The sequence below is a fragment of the Cydia pomonella genome, chromosome 19, assembly GCF_033807575.1.
Source record: "Cydia pomonella isolate Wapato2018A chromosome 19, ilCydPomo1, whole genome shotgun sequence".
NCBI lineage: Eukaryota > Metazoa > Arthropoda > Insecta > Lepidoptera > Tortricidae > Cydia > Cydia pomonella.
Genome location: NC_084721.1, coordinates 12,834,106 through 12,853,255, shown reverse-complemented (window position 1 = coordinate 12,853,255; position 19,150 = coordinate 12,834,106). Strand labels below are relative to the sequence as shown.

General features: G+C 37.8%; 1 protein-coding gene across 2 annotated transcripts in view; it reads left to right on the top strand.

Moving 5' to 3' along the window:
• The window catches only part of LOC133528602 (uncharacterized), a 150,067-nt gene that overhangs the window by 97,923 nt on the left and 32,994 nt on the right, over window positions 1–19,150 (top strand). For both annotated transcript variants that reach the window (XM_061866047.1, XM_061866046.1), the window contains one exon: window positions 13,594–13,799. In XM_061866047.1, the coding sequence (XP_061722031.1) occupies window positions 13,594–13,799 (206 nt within the window). The remainder of the gene's footprint in view (window positions 1–13,593; window positions 13,800–19,150) is intronic.

The window sequence follows — 19,150 nt, the reverse complement described above, 5'->3', positions numbered from 1 at the left end:
ATTATTTATTTCAGACTCATAAAACAGATATCATGTTAGTATCACTTAAACTCGAAATCCTATAAACCAAATGTTAGTAAAGTTATAACAAAATTAAAACTATAAATTAAATTATAAAAATTATCAATCTTCACTCATTTTGCACTCCCCTTTGTCAATTTGTGTAATAATGTCCTATAATATTTATTATTTATTTTGAGGTGCTGTTTCGCTTACTGTTTTTGTTACACTTAGTTTTTAATCGTAATTTGTTACTAACCATTATGGACCATTGTTGTCTTTAACCTTTTGAACGCCACGCCTATCGCACGCGGCGCGTAATCGTGAACCTTGTCGGTACGCATGAAGGTTGATATTGGACTGTAGCCGCGCGCGTCATATGACGTCTTTAGCGGTCAAAAGGTTAAAATAAATAAATTAAACAGCGCGGAATAGACATGTGGTTTACATTACAACAAATTCTACTCGTATTGGTTGATGGCCGCACTTCTTCTCCCATGTCCGCACATCTCCGCCTGAATGGCAGCCTTACTATACTGTTCTTGGAGAAAAAGCCGGAGGTATGATTGATAAAGTGTTTATCTACAGGTTAGGGCGTCCTCCCGGACCTCCCGGTAGGTTTTCTATACAAAGTCAGTCCCGGAACCGTGAATTCCATACATACAAAATCAAAATAAAAATGGATCGTGGTTGTATTTTGTTTCTGTGATTGTGCCTTGATAATAATGCCTAATGATTAGAAGAATGCTCAGAGATAGCAAATGTATACGTATAAATACGTAAAAATATGATAATAACTGCTGATTTTTTTCTTTACTTAATTCAAGTCATTTTATACTCCTAGTCAGTCTAGTGCTGAGTTGAATTTGCATTTTTTTTAAGCTTGACGAGCCGAAAATATGCACTTTTATACGTAGAATACATCCATGACTCATGAACACATATCTGTGTTCATCACACAAAGAAATGCCTTAACCGAAATTCGAACCTGGGATCATAGGCTTCATATGCAGGTTCACTGCCCACTAGGCCAGACCGGTCGTCAAAGTATATTTTATTTGGTATAAAAACTGCCTTGAAAAACCGGCGCGTGTCCGAAATTAAAGATCAGTCAATCTTGGAGTCAGTTTGTGAAAAAGTCCCTTAATAATAATTCCCTAAGGAGAATCTGGAGATTTGATTGATTAGGAAGTATCTACTTACAGATACGTATATAATAAAAATAATAATTCAGCCTATATACGTCCCACTGCTAGGCACAGACCTCCTCTCATGCGCGAGAGGGCTCGGGCTATAGTCCCCAAGCTAGCCCAATGCGGATTGGGGACTTCACATACACCTTTGAATTTCTTTACAGATGTATGCAGGTTTCCTCACGATGTTTTGTTCACCGAAAATCTAGTGGTAAATATCAAATGATATTTCGTACATAAGTTCCGAAAAACTCATTGGTACGAGCCAGGATTTGAACCCACGACCTCCGGATTGAAAGTCAGACGTCATATCCACTCGGCCACCACCGCTTTTCGGCCGCACAGATACATATAAATCGTATAATATGATACTTAAAGTATCATACACTCATTTTAGCTTGATACGAGAATATTTATTCTTGACATGTATCTGTTTTTGCGACCTTTTAAAGCGTAACTCAAAACGACTCCAGACTTCGCAGTAAATATCGGAAGTTAGTAAATAAAACTTACTATAATATAAATAAATAACACTGTACCTATTAATTTATATGCGTACTTACATCTACTTATATCCATTTATGTGAAGCCTGTCCACTTTTTTATAATATCACCATATACCGTGTGAAAAATCTAAGCACACAATTATTTCCTGCATTTCTCAACGTAACAACGCTCTCAGGCACAACTCGTAGCGCTACGACCTACGAGCGTAGCGCCGGCGTAGCACTCTGCTACGGCCACTATTAGTAACTATGGTTCCTTCACCGGTGCAAGTCCGGGAGCCCCATTACTTGTGAACTGGTTTTGTAAGACCTCAAGGATCGTAGTGGTAATTGGGATGTTTCCTGTATTTTTTTAAATATTTTTTTTCTACTCGTCGACTGTAATGTTTGAATTAAGATTTCGTATAATAATTATAATTACGTATTTTTTATGTGTGGGCTCCGAACTCAACTATATAATTTCTTTCGATACGCTGTAGTCAACTATAAAAAAAAATTACCAATCACGTGCTGCCGCGCTCTCATAGAACGAGGGACGAGCGGGCGGTGGCTCGCGCGTTTATGTCTTTTGTACTACATTTTTGTCTACTTAGACACATCAATTTTCATTACTTATTTAGGTTTTAAAATAACTAAATAAATTATTTTTGATGACTCGTAAAAATAGTATTGTATACAATAGTGATATAAACAAGCTTTTCAATCTCGTACCTCACTTAGGCAACAAAGCTTCAACTCAGCAAGCTTCGTTGCCTAAACATGGTACTCGACTGAAAAGCTCTCTATTATATCACGATTGTTTAAAATACTAATTTCACTCCATGCGCGAAATAAAGCACTTGAAAATATTAGAAAAACCTAGACCTCAGATATTTTCAGAACCAATTTATATTTGAAAAATCCGAAAGAACTATAAAGAGTAGGTAACTTGACCATGACGACATTGTTCTGTATTTCATAGAGATTCCATAGTGGCGAATCGCTTTGACAGTTCGAAAAAAAGAAACTGTACCTCTAGTGTAAATAAATTCGATTTCGAAACGTGACGTACGCGTTTGCGTTTAGTCTCATTTTGTATTGGATTTAGAAAGAGCGCGCCAAGCGGGACGTTTTGGAAACTCAAAAACCTATACAAAATGAGACTTAACGCAAACGCGTTCGTCACGTTATGATGTCGATCAAATGTACACTAGGGGTACTGATCTATAATAGTTATTTACGATACAAGTGCGAAAAATAGGAAATTCGAAACGAGTGGCGATAAATTAAAACACGACCGAAGGGAGTGTTTTAAATCGACACGAGTTGCGAACACATGTATCGTACAACGTTTTACAGTACATATGCTAATTTTCGCACTAGTGCGGTAAAGTAGCACCATATGTACTGTAAAATAAATATATAAATATTGAGGGACATCTTACACAAATCAACCTGGTCCCAAAGCAAGCAAAGCTTGTACTATAGGTACTAGGCGACGATATATACAATTATACATACTTATTTAAATAAATACATACTTATATATATACTCAGGGACATGTAACTGTGTTCATCACACAAATTACTGCCCTTACCGGGATTCAAACCCATGACCATCGGATTCATAGACTAGGCCAGACCGGTCGGTGAAAAAAAATTATACTAAGTAGTCAACTACCCTATTGGCTCGCATTGATGCACGACTTTAACTTAATTTCGCATGCTCTAATCAGCGTGAGCGATATTCATGGTCGTATCAAAATAATGTCAAAACCATAACAAGATGTCAAATCTGAATCGGGCTCTAGGAAGTGTATTCTGATTGATCTGTTTTTTTTTTTTTTTAATGGTCCCTCAGTGTCAAAATTCACGAGTTTTTAAAGAAATACGCCTCAGAAATCTCAGAATATGCGTCAAGTTCGTTGGCAAAGATTTTGCTGCTTTTAAAATGCAGATATGAGGTGTTTTTATTCACAGGTTATTTGAGTTATTTTTAAGTTTTTATTATAGATCTTTAATTAATCGGTAAACCTTTTTAAACTTAATAATGCAAAAATAGTCAATAAATTTTCGTAATCCGTGTAATAATAATAATAAGAAGTGTGTATTGTTTTCGTGTATGTGGCAACTCTGAAATTTGACAGCTGTCACCTATGATTCTTTCGATTTATAAACATGGAGCGTTACACAAAAGAAGAACTTGTTATCCGTGAAAACGCCTATGTAACAATCGATAGGTGATTTGAGCTGGGTGAACAGAGTCAACTACAGGGATTTCTTGTTGTTGTTAATGTATTTTCTTCTTTGTAATAATGCATGTGTTGCCTGAATAAATATTATTCTATTCTATTTATTGCAGCAACAGCTGGCCACCAAGATCATGCAATTTAACGCCGTGCAATTTCTTTCTTTGGAGTTATGTGAAATCTCGGGTTTATGCGAAAAAACTAGAAACAATTCATGAACTCAGAGACGAGATCCAATGCTTTATCAGTGAGATAGCCACATTTTTGTTAAAAAATCATCGACAATCTCATGAAAATGAGAAAATAAAGAATAGCCTATCGTCAGAGCTGCGGGGGCTAAGTACCGGATACTTTATTTCATATGTCATTGGAACAGGTCTCCTTTATAATGCTATATAAATATCACAACTCACTCAAAAAATACTTGTTTTATTTTTAAACTGGAAAGTGCACTCTTATTGAGACACGCTCTACAAACGAAGGCGATCTAATATGAGTGATATTAGAAAAAAGTATCGATAGTTTAATTTATCGAAACAACCCCTATAATCCGATGTCAGGTTATGGAGAAGGGAAAAGTAGCGATCTATTCACAAACAAGTGTAGTAAAGAGCTACAACAGTACAATAAGCCCTGCGCGTTCAATTTGCCGGCACGGAAGTGTTTACCGACCCTCAGTGACCGTTTCCCTAAGTATGTTTGTATTGGGGTGTAGATGACGGCCGCCTATTGCTTTTTTTTATTAATAACTAGGGCCCGGAATTTGGCGTGTTAAGTGTACTGACATATTTAAGGGAGAGAGCACCGCTTTTTATCAATATAACGATATTATCAAAGGTTCTTCAAATAAAGAAACCGGCCAAGAGCTGTCGGGCCACGCTCAGTGTAGGGTTCCGTAGTTACTCTTCCTTCACAATAAGCTAAACTGGAGCTTAAAGTATAGTAAATTGTTAACCACGAGATGAAACAGTACCTTTCACCCGAGTTAAACAAATAGGCAAATTTGCATAATCAGGTACCTAATTAAAGTAAGTCTTTTTACTATGAAGGGGAAACTTTTTGCGATAACTCAAAAACAGCTAAACTGATCATGTCCGCTATAGTTTTCATTTAATGTATTTCTTAAGCTCTACTTCCACGATTTTTTCATATTTTTTGGACTTATGGTTCAAAAGTTAGAAGGGGGGGGGGGGACACATTTTTTTTTTCTTCCGGAGCGATTATCTCTGATAATATTCCTTTATCAAAAAATGTTTGTTGAAGACCCCTATTAGTTTTGATGACCTTTCCAACGATACCCCACACTGTAGGGTTGAAACAAAAAAAAATCACCCCCAATTTACGTGTAGGGGAGGTACCCTAAAAAAACTAAATTTTTAGATTTTATTGTACGACTTGTCGGCTTTATTGATTTATATATCCATGCCAAATTTCAGCTTTCTAGCACTAACGACCACGGAGCAAAGCCTCGGACAGACAGACAGACAGACGGACATGGCGAAACTATAAGGGTTCCTAGTTGACTACGGAACCCTAAAAAGGAGTGTACAGGTTTTAAAAGGGTCCGAAACGCGCATGTAACACCTCTGGAGTTGCAGGCGTCCATAGGCTACGGTGACTGCTTACCATCAGGCGGGCCGAATGCTTGTTTGCCACCAACGTGGTATATATAAAAAAAAATATCAGTCTATTATTCTATGCGGTTAATTTATCTAAATAAAATAACACTTGCGAGCAAATACCTACTTAGCTTATCAACTCGTTATAAAATATAAAGGTTTTCATAATTGATTAATTTTATTCATTTCAATAAAGCAAATGAAACTGATTAGACTTTCCGATATATCGAACTTTTGTTATCATCGACCGTTGAAAAAAGTACATGTTCATCAGATAGTTTCAGGTATTATTTAATAAAGAATAAAGACACAAATAACAAATTCTCGATTAATTTGGACCCGGGTACGTCCTTAAACTACGTCCACAAGAGAGGTATGGGCATTGTGAATGTCATCTCGCTCTGTGTGGTAGGGCACAGCCAGTGGATGTCATTCCAGATCTAGAGCAGAGCCCAACTGGGGAAGTACCTCCACCTTACAGGAAACCGCAGCCAAATAACACTAGACCCTACTCATAGTGTTGTGTTCCTGCCGGTGAGTAAGGTTGCCGGAAGGGGGGGGGGGGGGGTTAGGGTCGCCAACGCGCATGTAACTCCTAGAGTTGCAGGCGTACATAGGCTACGGAGACTGCTTTTACGTCGCTGTGTTTGTTCACTTCAGCATTCGCAAAAGGTTATGTCGACACGAATTTCATAACGTAGGATATTGAACATCCGACCGAAATAACATTACAACATAACGGTAATAAATAGTGAATTATGGAATTACTGGTATTTTTATCATTTTTAGTTTCCAAAATACAAGAAGTGCATAAGGTCTCATGAATAATGATAGACGACATTAGCCACCTACACGTATACAAACGAAATTGTAAATATTCTAAGTAATAAAGAATTTTTCGGGCATTTTATATTCCTGGAAAACTTAATAGCGTAATAGGAGTCCGTGGCGTTAATGGCTCAAATTATATTTTAAAAAACAGAACCCAGTATATCGAGATTTAACGCGTAAATAAAAAAAAATCCAGTACAAACACAAAAAAGGACTAAGAACTTGAGAACCACAACCATCACCACTACGGGAAATAGGTTAAAACGACGAAAAAATAAACCAACATATCTGCCACCACGACCGTACTAAGTGCTGTCTCGTTGAGTGAGGTGAGCGCCAGAATACAAACGTAAACGCGCGAATTTAAAAAGTAATATGAGACAAGACATCCGTATTTCCAAGACAGTGTTTAGAATCGGTAGAATAGCTTTCTTGAGATTACATTTCCGATCTCGTATTGATCTCGCTGAGCTGAGCCAACTTTTATTTATTGCTGTTTGAATTTTAGTGGACAGGGGATGGATAGTGGTATTAGGATTCAACATTAAAAGAACAAATCTTATGTTACAAGTATGTGTGCGTATTTGTTTTTTTGAGTTGATGGTATCGATGACTGTCGTTGCTCTTAATTATGAAAATGCTAGAAAGCCAATTATAATTCCATGGGGTCCCAGCGCGTCCAAGATTTTTTCAGAAATCGCGAAGCGTCTCGTTGACGTAACTAATGACGTAAGCCAGCATCCTTGGTATAAAGCCTAAAGGGCATATTTTAGATATAAGCTAGTTCTAGTAATACCTATGTATATATATATTTATTATGCAAATCATTATTATAATTTTATTTTAATAGGGTAAAATTTTGCTAAACCATGAATTATCGTTACATATAAGTTAGCCGACCAGCCACAGAAATATGCGACCAGCACTATCAGAAGTATCTTCTAAAATATACAGGTTAAGAGTCACACGCCCCGCCACCAAAAAACTGCTCCTATCGAAGTTAAAGCCTGACCAGTCATATGTGATCACCCGCCATATTGCGGAATTTCAATGGAACTAAATTTTTGATACTAAGCTGAACTGTCACCCTATACATGAGAATATCAGCGCCCTCTTGACAATGATAATATATTTCTGGTCGGGCTTTACGCTCTCATTTTAAAAACGAAAAACACGAAATTTGACATGAACATTTAAGTAACATACATCTATGTGTGGTACAGTCGCCATCAGATATATCGGAGCTGCCAAGCTGCTTACAAATACCGCCTCTATTGTCAAGGCGTTAGAGTGCGTGTTCAGATATTTTTGAGCAATTTGACTGCTCCGATATATCTGATTGCGACTGTACTAGTTTTCGTTGCCAAACCATAGAAGAAAGAAGGCGGCGGCGGCTAATAAATTCGTGTGAATTTTAAGGTGATACTCGGATTTCAACTACAGCTGCATTACTGTTGCGACGTTACTGCGGCCTCAACGTCACCGCTGTATCTGTCAATTTCCTTGATAACATGAGTGACATTCGCTTGATATTGCGCTGACGTGTGGGTTAGGTAGGTATATATACACATTTTTTTTTATTTTTACTACTTCCAATGATTTAAATGTATGAATATATGATTTTGATTCGGATTGAACGTCAAAATCACGATAGTAATGGTCCAACCCCACCGCTGCTAAAAAACGGTGACGTTACGGAATTGGGTGACGCATCGTAAGCGTACCGTTTTTATCGCATGCTCCACACACCGCTGCTTAAAAACCACTGACGGTGGTCAACTTAATCAACTTCAACTTCAACTTCAAATTCAAAAATAATTTATTCAAGTATACTTAATAATAAGCACTTTTGATGAGTCATACAAATATAAGTACAATTATAATCATTAATTAAACAAATAATAATAATTATAAATAAAAAACAATTAAGTTGGTAACAATTAACAATAATTTAAAAGACAATGTCAAACACAAAAAAAAATAACAGTCAGCAGAAATTATAAAATAATATATTAATATTAATTAATATTACGAGTGCATATGTCAACTCAGTCCCAGGCATTTCTGTCGTTAATATAATCCTTGGTATTATAATAAAATTTACAAATAAATCTACTCCTAATATGTTTCTTGAATTTATTCAGTGGAAGTTCAATTACGCTACTTGGCAGTTTATTGTAGAACCGTACACAGTTGCCCTTAAAAGAGTTTTTGATCTTTTGCAGCCGTGTGGTTGGCACTGCTAGTTTGTCCTTGTTTCTGGTATTAATGTTATGTATGTCACAATTTCTTTTGAACTTATCTCTATATTTATGGACATATACAATATTATCATAAATGTATTGGGAGTATACAGGCAATATATTAATCTCCTTGAACTTATTTCTAAGCGAATCTCTAGCACTCATTTTATATATTGAACGTATGGCGCGCTTTTGCAGTACAAAAATGGCGTTGACAGCAGCAGCACTACCCCAAAGCAAGATGCCCTATGTCATGATACTATGAAAGTAGGCAAAGTATACCAATCTAGCTGTCTTTTCATCTGTTAAGTGACGTATTTTACATACTGCAAACGCCGCAGAACTGAGCTTGTTTGCGAGAATATTTATGTGGGAACCCCATATTGCAGCTTGGCATCCAATGTTAAACCTAGGAATACTGTACTGCTAGTTGGTTCTAGTTCCTCATCTTTGATGGTGACCGTCGTTTGTGTAGTTTTGGCATTGGTAGTTACGAACCTTATATATTTAGTTTTCTTCCCATTCAACATTAGGTTATTGACGTTGAACCATTGCACTACATTTGATATAGCACTGTTTACATGAACGTTGGCATCTTCGGGTCGTTTGACCTTAAAGATGAGAGAAGTATCGTCAGCAAACAGTACTATATCATGGTGGTCCTTCACTAAATACGGTAAATGATTCATATAAATGAGAAACAGGAAGGGCCCTAATATGGAGCCCTGGGGTACGCCCAAAGAAACCAGTGACCCAGGAGATCGTTCTCCATTCACGTCCACTCTTTGGATTCTTCCATCCAAATAAGATTCCAACAAATTCAGCGCTCTGCCTATAACTCCATATGAATAAAGTTTCCTAAGGAGTGTGTAAAAAGTTTTTATTTAAGCAGCGGTGCTGCTTACGATGCGTCAAGGCGATTCCGTAACGTCACCGTTTTTTAAGCAGCAGTGTGGTCGGACCTATACTGTCACGATTATGACGTTCAATCGTAATCAAAATCATATCTCCAACGTATATGCGAATATGCGTGTACTTACCTAACCCACACGTCAGCGCAATATCAAGCAATATTCAGACGCGTGTTAGGTGCGAATTGTTGTGAAATGAGCGCGAGTGACGAGGTGGGCCGCTAATGTCGCGTCGTTTGCTCGCGGAGACGTTTATATAATATACCATTAATATTACAAGTATAGTAAATATACGAGTTTTGTACCTACACGAAGGAAAAGGGAAAGTGTAAAAAAGCTTTGATAGAGCCGCGAGTTGCTAAACAAATTGAGTATAGTTTAAGTACATAGTAGTAATAGCCAAGACGATGACGATCGTACATCGACAAAATAATTTAAATAAATAATTTTTTGGCAAAAAAAAAAAAAAAACATTTTTGGTACAAGCTTTTATTGCTGACTGTACTTTTCTTTCCACAGGCAACTAATATTCATCGCGATATTTCTAAAATCCCCAAACACCATTACGTTGCGTTGTTTTATCACCAATGATCGGCGGCCGGTAGCAATGAATGTGATTCTATTTAAATTTCGTACACAAATTATTTAAAATAGTATGCAGGTTTTTTATAAACAAATTATTATTTTATTACGAATTTGTTAGAACCTTGAATAAAAACGATGAAATACCGGGTTACAGTCTGTTGATGTAGAAAGTTCATTATTTTTATATACCTAAATAGATCCTCAATGTTAAAAGGAATCAATTGACAATATCAAACATAGAATAAAATATGATTATAGTAACAGATTAAATTCAGTGAGTTTTTTCAGTCATTTAGTTCTGACATTTAGAGATATTTACACCTCTAAATAATTTTAGTATTTAGTTTGTATCTTTTTGTTTCTATTAGTATTATTATTATTTTAGTAATTTTTTTGTAATTCGACATTTAGAGACTTTATACATCTCTAAGAAATAATAATAATTCACTTACTTTTTCTTTAAACAATAATACTTTAAGTAGTTTGCATTAATATTTTCAAAGAATTGTATTTTATACTTAATTGTTGATGTGCTTGTTTTTGCTTGTATGTAAATTCCATGTTGACGTGTAAAAGTGCCCTTGTGGCCTATTTGCTGAATAAATGTTGAAGTTGAAGTTGAAGTTGCAGCCGTTTTTACTCTCAATTTCCTTGATAAAATGAGTGTCATTTGCCGCCGCATTACAGCATTCTAGCGAAATAACGGTATTTTTTCTATTAAATTCCATTTCGGGAGAAAACGTTTTCCACTAACTAAATCTTAACAGATCACTTTGATGTTGATGTCGATCGATTCAGCATAATATGTTCTAGGTTTATAGGTTTCGCTTTAAAAAAAAAATGATTTGCAAATTTCGAAAAATGAAAACCTATAAACCTAATGTTTCATTGTGTCAATAACATACTAAAAAATCATGGAGAATGGAAAATATTTAGAAGTGGAAAAACATTTTCTCTTTTTACATGGACGCAGACGATCACGTCGTAAGCTTCCCTCTTAAGACGTTCAGTCCGTCACTCGTTTTATCAAGAAAAATTTAACATACCGCGGCGGCAACAGCTACTCTGCAACAGTAATTATTTACTGGATATTGACATTATGGAAAATATTGGTACATAATTTGATGTATATTAACCATAGCTATGCCCCTACGCTTGACTTTTTACGATTTTTTTAATTATTGTAAAATTTACGAGGGAAAAACAGATTTCATACAAGTTTTTGAATGCTCCTAACTCTTATAATAATTAAAAATCCGAAAATCAAACCTGTACGTTTGATTAGGTACAATAACAAAAAACTTATCATTTGAACCAAAACTATGTTGGTATGAAAAAAACTCGCGACGTGTGAATACCTGTCTTCGGCCATGACACCCAGACGAATGAAAGGGATGTATTCAAAATGTGGCAGGTTATAGAAAACCAATATGGCAGCGTGAGGACACTGTCAGTGTCGTGTTAAAGTCCGCCAAATTCAAAATAACCCGCCTGTACCATTTTGTACATATGTGTCATTTTGTACATACTTCCCCTATACAACAAATTGTGTCAAAATATTTTCAATAATGTTGTGAAAATGATGACTACGTTTTTATGATAAGGTGATTTTGCACGGTCCTCCACGTTCGTCTTAAGTGTTGTTAAAGTATGAAGTGCTTCTAGTTTTATAAATATTTATCATTCTCAAAATTACCCCGCTTTTTAACCCATTAAAACATACCCCTTCTTCGCTAGTCGGATAAAACAGGCTGCTTTTAACGCGCCAGTTGTGAACACGCACGAGACCACCCATGTGATTCCAGGCGCTTGACGACCGCCGCGGTTGGTTGGTCGCTCGGATAAACGGAGGTCAATTCCAATTTAACAATTTGTTGTAGTTATGATCTGGTTTTGATATGATCACACGCACATCTTTCACTTCATTTCGAATGCACCAATCACCGTGAGCGATCTTCAAGGTCATGTCAAAATGCTGCCCTGCTAAAAAAAACGATATCTCAAATGAAAAGTTAAGGTGTTTCTATATTATAAGATAGCCAACAAATAACATTATAACAATCCGTCACATGGGGCCTCTTTTCCATCCTTAGCCTGCTAGACCCTTTAAGGCAAACAGGTACTCTACCTTAAAATCTTAATCTGAAAGTTCCCTTGTCAAGTTCATTTGTTATCGAGATTTTAGGTTAGGAGATGGTGGTTCGTGAAAGGCGTCTTTCTTCTATGGATGTATAATTAAATAGATAAATATCATGGGAAAACCTTACATAATCCACCTAGTCCCACAATAAGCTCAATAAGGTTTGTGTTCTGGGTACTAGACGACGGTATACATAATCGAATATAGATATATGTAGACTCAAAGAGGAACAAATATATTTAAAAGAACACACAAATAAATGCCCTTACCAGAATTCGAACAAGAGACGTCCTGCCTCCTTGTCTGGGTCACTATTGAATAGAATAGAATAGAGAGGCCGTTCGCTGAAGACATTTGTTCTAAAACAACACCCCGTTACGGATCTCAAGTTCACTTTACGCTGGTTCTACCAAATAACATGACTCGTTTTCGCTCGCGCATCTAATGAAAAAACACAACCTGACAGCGCCCCATCAGTTACACTCCCGTTTTAACATTTTTTATTTCACGCATCTTTGCGCTGAAAGGCAACATGTTTACTGATACTAAAGTGTAATTACCAGGTATTTTCGAGCGTGAAAATTTGTATTAAACGGAGGTTTGGCATGTTTTGCGCTACATAGACATTTCGCGAGAGAGCGCTTTCATGTTATCCTTTACCTACAAGATAATTACATGGATTTAATTAATATTTCCGACGTATGATACCAATCTGATACTAAAGTCACGCTCACGCCAAACTTCGCGTGCCTGCTTTTATTGCCACGGCTCACGGGAGCCCGGGGTCCGGTTGGCAACTAATCACAAGAATTGGCAGCTTTAATTTTTGCTATTTGACCTTCCAATCCAGAGGGGAAACTGGGCCTTATTGGGATAAGTCCGGGTACCTCACCATGTTTTACCGACTAGTTAATATCAAATGATATGTGTGATGATAGTTCCAAAAAACTCATTAGTACGAGCCGGTGCTCGACCTCTGGACTGAAAGTCGCATGCTCTTAGTGCTATGCTACCAGCGGTAGTGTTCACACTTATTCGAAAATACGCTGTAAGCATAAATATGGGGTGTAAGGTTTGGAATCCGGATCAGAAATGTACGAAATTATCCGGATCTAGATCTTTCCATACATTTCAGATCCGTCGTGCAAACCCTAGTTACGGGATAAACAGGCACCCATTGTTACCCGAATGTATGCATGCATGGCGCGGGCTTATACTAAACTTATACGGGCACGAGACCTTATACTAAATAAGGCAACAAAAAAACATAAAGAATATTGTGTACCTACAGAACGGTCTTGGCAAAACACTTTTCTCAACTATGTATTCTTTCACAGGACGCATCAGGCAAATGCATGGCCACACAAAAACACCTCGTGAAGGAGTGTCCCGAGATGCTGGCCATCTCCACGTGGACGGGACAGGTTCCGAGACGGCCAGCGTTACCACCAGGGGCAAAGCTGTCCCAGTTGATGGCGCTAGGATCGCGGCAGAGTCCAGGGCATGTTGTGTGGATGCTCGCTAAAAATGATGAGGAGATGAAGTAAGTATATGAATCTGTTGTAGAAAAGTTTCTGTGATACAAAGACACGTGTCGTAAAGGAGTGTTACTAACAGGGGCGAAGTTGTCGCTGATGGATCTATTTAGAATCGCGGCAGAGTCCAGGCCATGTGGTGTGGATGCTGGCAAAAAATTATGTGGAAATGAAGTTAATATTTGTGACATTGATGAAACAGTGTTATTACCATTAGGTGCGAAGTGGTCGCAGACGGCACCTAGGTTCACGACTGAGTCCAGGTTATGTTGTTAATTGTTGATTAGAGAAACACCTCGTAAAACCACCATCATACACACACCTCGTGTGTGTATGATGTGTGAAGTTGTCGAAGCCAGGCTCGCGGCAGGGTCCAGGGCTTGTGGTCTAGATGATGGCTAAAATGATGAAGAAATGAAATCAGTATATGAATTCATTGATGAAACGATGGAACATAAAAAAATCTTGAAGGAGTGTTACCACAAGAGGTGAAGCTGTCGTAGCTAACAGCGCTAGGCTTACGATAAAGTCCAGGGGATGTGGTGCGGATGCTTGTTACCTACCATAATGTGTATGATTTATTATCACTGTCATTTCATAAGCTTTTTACTCAATCGGATGCCAAGAAATGGTTCAAAACTGAACTGTACAATAATAAATATAATTATAGGCTTGTAAAAATATTAACGCAATTTATTCAAAGTTTATTGCAGGCCCATAAAATCAAGCCGCGTCTGATATAAAATATTCCTTATCACGAACATAAGTGGGTGACTGGCGAAATCTGCACACTCCACCAGTTTTTTACCCGAATACATCATGCACGCTCGACTAAAACCCTAAATCCCTAACATTAGCCTAAAACCAGTAAAAGCTTTTATGTAACGTGCATTTGTCCGTGTTATAAACTATACAGACAGTGGCAGTCGCTTTTAAGTACACTTGTGAGCATTAAAACTAGCATAGGATTTCCATAGACACTAAGTCGTTTTCATTGCTATTTGGATAATTTTTATTTTGTCACTCGTTGTTATTTATATATGAATATTTTTTAAACAAAAGTTTTAAAGTATTTATTAAATGTATTGAAACAAGCATTTTCAACCGACTTTCGAAAGGAGGAGGTTTTCAGTTAAATGTTCTGTTCTGTTGAATGAATATCTTTGTGGTAAATAGCTGCATAATTTGTGCTTGTAGAATTTGTATCAATATTTTTTCTAACAATTTGTTTTACTTTTGACTACGGTCTTATAGGACAAATAAAAACAAAAAAATAGTTGGTCTACCTATTTCAAAACTAATAATAATAAGCGGTGGTAGCCGAGTGGATATGACGTCCGACTTTCAATCCGGAGGTCGCGGGTTCAAATCCTGGCTCGTACCAATGAGTTTTTCGGAACTTATGTACGAAATACCATTTGATATTTACCACTAGCTTTTCGGTGAAGGACAACATCGTGAGGAAACCTGCACACATCTGCGAAGAAATTCAAAGGTGTATGTGAAGTCCCCAATCCGCATTGGGCTAGCGTGGGGACTATAGCCTAAGCCCTCTCGCGCATGAGAGGAGGCCTGTGCCCAGCAGTGGGACGTATATAGGCTGAATTATTATATTATTATTATTATTCTCTTTATTCATTCAATATCTTAGGTTAGGATTTTTTATAATATGGATATAAAAGTAAAATATAAAAACACGTACAAAACAATACAAAAGATATAAACACATTATAAAAAACCTAACCTAGAGTGCCGCCAGCAGCGGGGCAGGGCCCAAGCTGCCGGTGGTCAGGGCCGCAGAGAGAGGAACCGACGTACTATACGCGCCGTGTCCAAAATTACTGCCTTCTGCATCTGACCCTTGATCCAGCCACCTAGCGAGAGTCTCTCTAGGTGTTGGTCGAGATTCTTCGCTATGAGACCGTTCGCTGACACGACTATCGGGACAATGATCGTCGAATCGACATCCCACATGGCGGTTATCTCGTGAGCCAAGTCTAGGTACTTACTGGACTTGTCCTTCTCGGCTTTCACGAGATTCTCATCATGGGGGATGGTGATGTCGACGAGCACGGCCCGGCGTTGCGATCGATCTATTATCATGATGTCAGGCTTATTGGCTACAATAGTCCTGTCAGTAATAATAGATCGATCCCAATAGAGCGTGGCACGACCATTTTCGAGAACTGGCGCAGTTGAGTACTTGTAGTACGGTACTTCGCGGTCCACAAGGCCGTATAGAAGAGCAAGTTGCTGGTGAATAATCCTGGCTACGAGATTATGTCTGTGCAAGTACTCGCCGTTAGCAAGATGAGAACAACCGGAAATGATATGCCTGAGTGACTCTCCGGGACGGCGGCATGCCCGACAAATGTCGACCGTACCGTCCTTCAGGATATATTTCCGATAGTTGTTCGTCATCATCACTTCGTCCGCAATTGCACAGGCAAAACCTTCGGTTTCTCCGAAGAGGTCCCCGAATCGTAACCAGTTCACCGACGCGAGCAGGTCCACGTCGGGTCCCGTGAGGGCCTTGTAGAACCGCCCGTGTAGCACCTTACTCTCCCATGCCGCCCTGCGATCCGCAGTACTTAGTACCACAGGTTTGCGCCAGTTCTCGTTTGCCAAGGAGAGCGGCGTGAGGTTCCTGTCTACTGCCACCACATCACGATGCATCCCACACTCGTTGTTAAGGAAATAATTCCTGAGATTGCACACCTCGCGGTTATGGAGATCTTTGGCGTTTAGGAAGCCGCGACCTCCACATTTCCGTGGGATGTACAATCTCATAACTGACGAGCGTGGGTGTAATCTACGGTGTGTGGTTAGCAGTAGTCGGACCCTCCGATCCAAGGCGTCCAGCTCGGTCTGAGTCCATCTTAGTATGCCAAAGGAGTATGTGAGTAGGGGCATTACCCAGGCGTTGAAGGCGCGCACTTTGTTGCCTCCTGACAAAAGACTGTTAAGGACTTTTGTGAGCCGACTGAAAAAGCGCTTATTATTATTATTATTATATAACAATTTACTGTATTGTATTTATTAGGTATTTAATTTATTCCATACATACCCTACAGACGCTATTATTTCAATTACTCGATAACAACTGTTTCCACTTACTACACAAGAAGGAAAACAGGTATTTTTTTTATAAACGGAAAATCATTTACACTTTACATATATTATTATCGGTAAAATTCTCCTTTTTTGGAACGGTAAAAATAGCGCCAAGTCTCTAAATGTGAATTCCCTGTTTGTTTTCCGGTCCAAGTTTTTATGGGCCGTGAAAGGATAACGCGGGGTCTATGTACCTTCCAGCTTCCTTATCTACATCGCAATATATTTTATATATTTCATTATATTGTTTCGATTTTGAGTTGGCAATATTATATTGTTAGTAATTTTATTGTAAATAATGTTAGTGTATATAGGTTATAAATGTTATAATGATGAAATACTAGATTGTACTGAGATTGTAGGTAAAATTTGCAGGGATACTCGGCGAGATATGATGTTCGGTATGAAATGCGTGTTACCATCTGATCTAATCTTATCTAGCACATTTCTTGCAAATAAAAATATTTCTATTTCTATATTATCTTCCGCGCATTGAGCATCATAATTCCGTGCAGGTTTTATTTTAATGGCTACCAATATTTTTTTATTTCACTGTAAATGGGTACAATCAGCATCAAAAGTAACGGAACAAACTACGCGTCAATATTCGTATTCACGTATTCGAGGGTGGCAAAGGCTTTGGCCCGTCATTAAATGCGCTACGATTTGACTTTTTGATTTGTCTGTACGTATTTTTACTTAATAAAAAAAAATACAGAGATAATTAATTCCCAGCAGTATAAATAGGCTGCCCATTTGAAAACACAACACACCTTAATAAAAAAAAAACAGTACAGAAATAAAATAGCAGCACAAGTAGAGGTAAACAACAGGCGGTCTTATCGCTAAAAAGCTTAAATACTATCTTATTTTATTAGAAATACTTCCACTTATTTTACAAGTTACGAGATTTCTATGACTTGATGCAAAGATATACTTGTACTTGTAGTTACCTATTTTGCAAAAGATACAAGAATATTTATAGCAAAAGATTTAAAGTGTATACGCTGAATTATCAGCTTTATTGCATGCAGATTACTCCATGCATTGTCTTAAACATCCTGTATAAATGTGTAGAACGTGCTCGCCACACCGCTCGTGTGGGTGGAAAAGGGAATATTCTTTTTACATCGCCGTCTGTACAAAAATATTTTATTAAATAGGTACTGCATGAATTTAGATGCTTTAATGCTAAATATCGCTTAGTTGAGCTCAGCCGTGATGTGCAATGACGGGAAAATTTTATTTTATAAAGATTTATACTAAACGTCAATTTACCGTAAACTGCGTATTTTGATTCGCAGGGTAACATTGATATGATCATCGATTTATCAGGAATATTTAGTTGGATTTGAACGCGAGCTTTAAGAACTTGATGATGTGGTTGGTAACCTAAGCAGAAATACATATTGAAAGCGTTCAGAACAGGTTTTGAAACTAATTCCTTATAGTTTAAAAACCTATGAACAATGATACCATACAAATCATAGTAACCCTAGTTCACCGGTACTTGAACTAGATTTTTCTGTCCCACCACGTATCCCATTTAGAAAATCCATTCTATTATTTAAGTACCGTACTTTCGCCGATAATATTACGTTTAAACTGGATTTAAATGGCTGTTACGGCTATTGTGCGAACAAAGAAAAGCTATAAATTTACATAAAAATAAACTACAATACCAAAACAACGGCTGACATTGGCAAGAAACCACCAGGCTCAAATGGGACTAGGCCACGTCTATCGCATGCATACATATGCATGTGGCTAACACAGCCACCAAGTGGATCCCAGTGGAGAAGCGTGTACGGGGCAGGCCCAGGAGGAGATGGCGAGACGACTTTGATACCTTTCTTTACAACTGGCCGGAGACAGCATAAAATCAGGAGTTATGGAGGACCAGGGGAAAGGCCTTTACCCGGCAGTGGGACACTTAAATAGGCAAAGAAAAAAACTAGACGGTCGCTTCTCATTTAACAATATGTTATGGTTTTAATACAGCCTTGACGATCGTCTTGGTAATTGGTACTTCACGCACAGCTTTTACTTCATTTAGCATGCACCAATCAACGTAAGCGATCGCCAAGGTCGTAACTACGTCGTAACACAATAAGATAACGCTGAAACGAATTGTTGAATCTGAATCGAGCTTAAGAATGAAGATACCACGTGATCGTCCATCAAAAGAGAAAACGTTTTAACACTTCCAAATATTTTTCATTCTCCATGATTTTTGGCATGATAT